The sequence below is a fragment of the Trachurus trachurus genome (assembly GCF_905171665.1).
Source record: "Trachurus trachurus genome assembly, chromosome: 22".
NCBI lineage: Eukaryota > Metazoa > Chordata > Actinopteri > Carangiformes > Carangidae > Trachurus > Trachurus trachurus.
Window position 1 is genome coordinate 9744385 of NC_139907.1, and position 7269 is coordinate 9751653.

At 39.0% G+C, this 7269-nt stretch overlaps 1 protein-coding gene across 1 annotated transcript; it reads left to right on the forward strand.

Moving 5' to 3' along the window:
* Positions 1-580: 580 nt before the first annotated feature.
* rab32b (RAB32b, member RAS oncogene family) lies at positions 581-7100 on the forward strand (the record flags this gene model as incomplete). The annotated part of the gene is made up of 5 exons (XM_083998548.1): positions 581-794; positions 1297-1574; positions 2580-2719; positions 4273-4298; positions 6883-7100. The coding sequence occupies 5 exons, from the start codon at positions 581-583 to the stop codon at positions 7098-7100; spliced, it is 876 nt and encodes a 291-aa protein (XP_083854674.1).
* Between the last annotated feature and the right edge of the window lie 169 nt (positions 7101-7269).

The window sequence follows — 7269 nt, forward strand, 5'->3', positions numbered from 1 at the left end:
GTATCATATTTTGGTATTCAGATGATATCTATATCCATTACAGTATTAGAGAGAAGTCATTAGATGTGTATGCTTATATTGTGTGACTGGCTGTGTACTACAATCAGATTCCTACAGTACATATTAAGACTTTATTGAAACCGTAAAAAGCGCTACTGTTATAAGTAATATTCTGAATAAGCTATTTGCAGCCTGATATATACCTACACAGTATAAATTAAGTCTGCCATTTTAAACAAAAAAAATTGCTGTAGAGCATTTAAAGGGCACCTGTTTGATTGGAGTAAATTAAATATTTTTTATGCTTTTGTCTCCTGTTTTTCATGGTGGGATGTTAAGTAGCTCCACGACAACAGTTGTGTTCAATCAAAGGTCAGAGATTTATGGCTTTTGTCTGAAGGAAGAAACTAAAAGAACGCGGAAGATGTCACATGAGGAATAAAGAGGATAGAGACTATAAAATTTATGTTTACTGGAAAACTGGAGGTTTATATGGTTTTGCTTTTGATTTGGAAAGATGTCAACACTCAGTGCTCTCAGTTACTCTCAGTAGCTGTGTCACTATATCTACCACCACAACATGGCAGGAGGCTCAGCAACAGAACGTGCAGAGAAGCTGTATAAAGTTTTAGTCATAGGAGATTTAGGTGTCGGGAAAAGCAGCGTTATTTTACAATATTGTAAAAAACGCTTTGATGAAAAATACAGAACAACTATTGGAGTTGACTTTACGATGAAAACCATTGAATGGAATGAAGGAACAGTGGTGAGACTGCAACTGTGGGATATTGGAGGTGAGTGTAGTCAGTGTGTTAATCTGAGATCAAACATTCAAAAATGACCTTCAAACTCTTAACACATCCTGCTGCAATTTGACCGTAACTGTTGAATTAGTTTACGGTAGCTATATTGAGTGTTTTCATGCCTGTAAACTGCAGCAAAATAGAACTACTGTGTTTTGTTACCCAGTGTTTTCTCACGTCTAATTTTAATCCTAACCAGTGTCCATGGAAACATACTATTTAATGTCATAAAACTATTATTGTTAGTCTCTCACTTGTTACATAACTGCAAAGCAACAGTGCAGTTTTGATGTGTTAATTCAAATCACACATGATAAACAAACTGAAGCATTACTTGCTGTGTGTGTCTCGGGCAACTTTGAATTTTAATCCAAGAGCTGTGAACCCTCTGCCAAATAATAACAGCCCGTCTCATAGTGAAGTGAGTTAATCCAGATCTAAGCACAAGCTCCAGGGAAACATAAATTACACATTTATTTCCTCTTCTTTAAAGGCGGGGAGAAGAATAAGGATATGCCCAGGGTGTACTACAGAGGGGCGATGGGAGCCATTGTAGTCTTTGACATTGCAAACAGATCCACCTTGGAGACGGCCTCAGAGTGGAAACGAGACCTGGACAGAAAGTTCCGTCTTGACACTGGACGGCCGATCCCTGCTGTGCTGCTGGCCAATAAATGTGACACGACAAGGATGGACAGGGACTTGGTGATCTCCCTGGACAGCTTCTGTGAAGACAACAGCTTCGCGGGCTGGTTTAAGACCTCTGCAAAGGTGTGTTGTTGCATTACAGGCATCATGAGATGATTTACACAACAATATCGGTCTGATTGCGATGAGACAAATACTTTTTCCAATGCATTTCAATAAATGAATTACAACATAGACTCAGCACTGGAAACTGCCCTTTGATCCCAGACCGAAGGGGCACTCTAAATCTTCTAGTTCACTTTTGTGGCTGTAATCTGATTACAAATTTATATGAGAATTTGCACTATTTCACGATCTTGAAAATGAAAAGTAAAATTTATTGCCTATCTTGATTACTCAGATATTGCATTAGATACTGCCGTAATAACTGAGTCACTTTATGACCTGTCTCTGCACGTGCTACTGTTTATAGTTTATCTATATTTTATAACCTTAATTCCAAGGTGTCAGCTTTTTAATTTCTCAGTAGGTGAATCCAATGCATGGTTGTTTAATGGTTTATTTACCCTGAAGAAGTGGTGGAATTTTCTTAACCCATAAAAGCACAATTGATCTTTCAGTTTATTGAACATGAGGTGTATAGTGTCATGCGTATAAGGAATTTAATGCACAGGAGAAAAAACTTGCATGTTTGTGAAGTTGTGTTCCTGTTTGGCTCTTTTGAAACTGGAAGCTGTTGATATTCACAGCATTTCCCCAGTAAAGCAGTCCAGTTAATAATATGAATGTAATACTGTCTTGTCCTTCTCTTAGATCTAAATCTGCCACTCATTGACCAACTGATTTTAAAATCAGTTGGTCAATGAGTGACAAGATAAAAATGCACACTTGTAAAAAAAAAAAAAAAAAAAAAAAAAAAAATACTGTACTCAGCTTATACTTGTCAGTGGATTTAGAAATGCATGCATATTACTATTGTGTACATGAGAACTGCCTAAATATTATTTTAATGAAAAATGTTTTTTATTTGTTTAAATGTCAACATGCACTCACAGATATGGTTCAAAAACATTTAACTTAACAGATGCAAAACCAATGCTTTTAATCATTCTCCCTCAATATTTATAGGAAAATATTAATATTGATGAGGCAGGTGCCTTCCTTGTCAAACAAATGACGCTGTGCGACACTGTGCCATCCATTCAAGAGGACCACAGCGACAGGATCAAAGTGAGCCCGGCTCCTGTGGAGAACCGGAGCCAGAAGAGGTGCTGCTAGAGACCTGACAAGACCTGATCCAGACACCAAAAGCCTCCAAACAGAAGCCTGTGAGTCTGTGTCCCATTGCCAGCAATTTCATATTCATATTTCTGCTCCCCCAGTTTGCTCAATATTGTGTGGGCTGCCTCATAAACACCTCTGTGGAGACGACTGAGCTCATTTCTCCGATAATCCGCTGATACAGTCAAGCTAATAAACAGATCGGCATGATGCACATCCTGCAGGGAAAAGTCTGTGACACTCCCCATGCAACCAAAGACTTGCTGCTGATTTGACCTCCTATAATGAGAGGACCAGAAACTGTGAAGCAGGGACAACTGCCATTTTTCTTAAACCACATAAACAGCAAGCATAGAGAAAAAAAAACAGTTTTATATTCCAACAAATCACAAATATTCCTATTGAATGACAATCTTTTCAATCCCAGCTCCGAGTGTTACTTGTCTGTTATGCAACCCATGCATATAATTATCTGTTAATCACTTCACAGCGAGATGAGCTAAGACCCATGCATAAGCATCGCAGCCTGCCTTGATATGGCCAATAGCAGAGACAAACTATCAGCATGACCTGATTTTAGTGGAGGGAGGAAATGTGTGAGGAGGGTACATGTTCACCACCCAGAGAGGACTGTGTCAGAGAGTGAGCTACATCATTGTGTATCATGTCATTACAGGATGTGTTAGGGATTTAGTGTCTGAGCATTCAGCATTTTAATTTATTATTTAAATAGTGTTGAGAAGATGGTTTAGTATATTAGCCATAATAGCTGTGCAGTAAAGCAGAGAAGTAAAGTAAAACATCTGCCTTTCAACTCTGAAAGTTTGTGATTTATAAACACAGTAGGAAACGTGTGACTGTTAATTAATAAGCTACTATATAACAAAAGACACTCACTAACCATTAGTAAACCATAATTGCAGCAGAAATACAGTTCTAAATAGTTTATTATTAATTTACTGACACTTTATAAATGATCTTATGAATGACTGACATCTCAATAACCAGTTGGTAACTAATAATACAATACTTAGTTTATAAAGTATGAAAATACAATCATTAAACACATTATAGATGAGCTTATTGAACATGTATAACTACGTTTATCAACAATATACTTGTAGGAATATTGCTTTTTAAATGATGAATTAGGTATTTAATAATGCTTATGCCTAATAGTGTTAGATTATTATAACGTGTTCACATTAATATGTATTTTGATTCACTAAGATTCACTAACGCTGACAGTAGAGCAACCACATACCTGGACATGATGAATATGGTTGTTGTTTTTTTAACCAAACTGTTTGCACTACATTTGGATGAAAGTAATTAGTATGCAAGTAATGTTATATAAGGTGCAATTAAGTTGCTCATCGCTAAGTCTGAGATAATCCAGTGCACCGTCTCATAGGGAAGAGTGAGACCTCGTCCTTATAGTTCACTGACATGTTGTGTATTACTTAGGTTATTTTTGCACACCGATCTGTTCTTTGCTGTCCTGTCGTTTTACTTTCCGGTGTCCTTGCTCTGCATCTAGGGAACTGCTCTACATCTTGCCGCCAGGTACCTATAATACACTGACACTGTAGCATTGTCCAAATTCAGACTCTATCCACATAGGTGTGTGGTATGCAACTTAATGTTTTTACTTAACCTTGGAATAGACTGTGTGCAAAAACAAAAAAGGAAAAAAACAACAACGACATTATACTGCTTTGTTATGCCAGCATTCCTACACTTTGCTGATCAAGTGAGTTGCAACATAAAAGCAAAGAAGGTAGTTTACCTTGTGTGGCAATTGGTGCCTGAGGGAAAGTGGGAAGAAGTAACACTCTACTGCTAATTATGGATATATGTCCCAGATACTGGAGACCTAAATTCAGGAGTCAAACAGGGATGCTGGCCCCAATACTTTTTCACATTGGACACAAAAGCTCCACCTCTTAACTTGTTGTTTATAAATGTGACAGTGTGAAAGGGAGCTGCACTCTCCACAACAGATCCCCTCACTTTGTGCATTATTGATATTGGCCTATTTTATCTGCCCTCCAGTGTGCATTTTCTCTGACAGATTTGTTCATATATTCATGATTGCATGAAAATTTCAATTTGGGCAAACGTGTGAATGGGTTGAGAAAGAGTAAAGCGGTGTATGTTCCCCCTCGCTGTGCTTCTTTTGGCCTCTCGCTGACCCATTTTATGATGGACTGTGTTAACTAAGTATTCACTGTCTGTGAAAGGCAGACATAAATACCAGACTGGTATTTCACGGCACAGACACTCAGTGTGTTTCACCGACCCTGCTGACACACGTCTGAGTCCCTCCTGCACTGAAATGGCAAATTATGAGAGTGTGTGAAACTGCCAGACTGTGAATGAGCCTCATTATTAAAAACAGATCATATCCTGTTCCATCAAAGAAACCAATCAGGGGCTGGAATCCATATGTTGCTGTCCATGGTGCTGAGTTTTAGCCATGAGCCCTCCAACACTGCTAAATGCCCAGATTGCAGGGTGGTAGGATGTTTGGTGGACAGTGCCATCTAGTGCACAAAGCATAAAGGTGCAATGACAATCGAAAACCCCAGGGTGCAACATGACAAAATCTGAAGCCTATAGGGAATTTAGAGATGGGAAAAAGTTTGATTTGTTTAATTTACAGCTGTCATTGATTTTTTTTTTTTTTTTCCCTTATAAATTTGTTATCCTTGTGCTGCGATCATGAGAATCCTGAACTTTGTTTATTGGCAATTGTACATAAATATTTCTCAATATAGCAAGTGAACACTCTGAAATTACCTGGTTTTCTTCTGTGATCTGATCTTCATATAACTCACAAGAGTAGACAAAACTATGTGTTGAAGGTCACATAACTATTTATATTCTGCTCTGTCTTTATCAAAACTAAGTGAACCTTTGGATTTGATAACTGGTCAAACATCGTTGAGCAGCAATCACGTTAAACAGGTTCTTCCAGCAGCTGCCGATCGGGGGGGAACTTTGGAAAATAGCTGCTTCAGTTCAGAAATGTCTGATGTGAGCACATTTCTTCACACCCTTCCACAGCATTCCTGAATTGACATTTGGATTTTGACTGAGTAGTGAATTGGAAAATGTTTCAAATGGTTTCATTTAAATACATATGTCATGCCTAAACAGGTGATATAATTCATATTTCTCAAAGGAAAGCTAAATTTGTCTCCTAAAACCCAAAAGAATGAATTTAGAAGTGTGTGCATCAGAAGGCCTTGAGATTCAACTGCTGGACAGACATCCTGATATTATCCCATAAAAAATACAGTACCAAGCTCTCAAAGTTCAACTTCATAGACACTTTATGTTCTTGTCACAGTATACAAGTTGTTATATTGATATTTGATGTATGTTGTTTGATTTCATGATGTCAGTTGTGGTGTTGGATTTACAAATTAAAAAAAATTTGTATTTGTAGCTACACTTCTTTTTCTAACATCTTTAATTTATGTGACACAAAAACTGTCACAGATCAAATAATATGCATTAATCAATGTGCTTTACTTCATTATGAAACACAGCTGGGATTAACTACATATCCGACATCTGCTTCATATCAGTGCTTCAGATGTATTATTGAAGGCGTGCTACTTGATTCCTGACAATCCTTGAGCAGTAAAGAAATGTCTGACAGATTAAAGCTTCCTATGAAGAGGGCTTCCTATAAATGACAGACCATAAAGGTTATCCTTTAACCAGGTTTTCTGGTTTTTATCAAACCGGATATTCTAGTTTTATAATCCTCTGCGGAGGTAAAATAACCTCGATTTTCCTCCTTCGGGAGCAGGAGGAAGGAGGAAATACGGCCTATTTTCTATGCACACACAATAGATTGGAATCTGAATTGTGAACTTTACAAAAGGTCTTCCCTGCTATCAAATTTCTGTGGGGAAGATCTTTCAAGAAGAGAGGGCTATGTATGAGAATATGAATGTCTGTGACTGCATGAGGCATTGGCCTGTCCAGTGTTCAGGACCTCTCAGCCAGCAGGGGGCCCCAAAACAAACCTGTAAGTGTGTGATGTGTAGCTTTGTGTGATTCCCATTTCTCCTCCCCATGAGTTTTCTGTGTTGTCTCTCTCATCCAGTGTGTCTGTGTTGTTTGTCTGTCTCAGGGTGTGGTGGTGATGCCCTGTGTGTGCACCTCACCGGCTGCATCGCTCAGCCCCCGGCCCGGCCCCCTGATTGCATGAGCCCAGAGTACCTGCTGCTCATCAGCTCATCAGCTTTGCAGCACACCCATGTCACTCTTTCCCCCAGGTTGTTCAGTCCACCTGAGCACCAGGATCACACCTCTCCTGTCCGTCAGTCTGTCTGTTCATCTGCAGCCTAGACCCACTTCCCTAATCAGTTTCCCCCCCACTCTGCCACTCATCGCCTGCCCATTTCTCATTAATCTCTCCCGTCAGACGCCTGCCATTCACTCATCTCCCAGCTTTCACCTTCACCTGCCACAGCTACAACTACGTAGGCTACAGGTCACCTGATACTGCCTCTGGGTC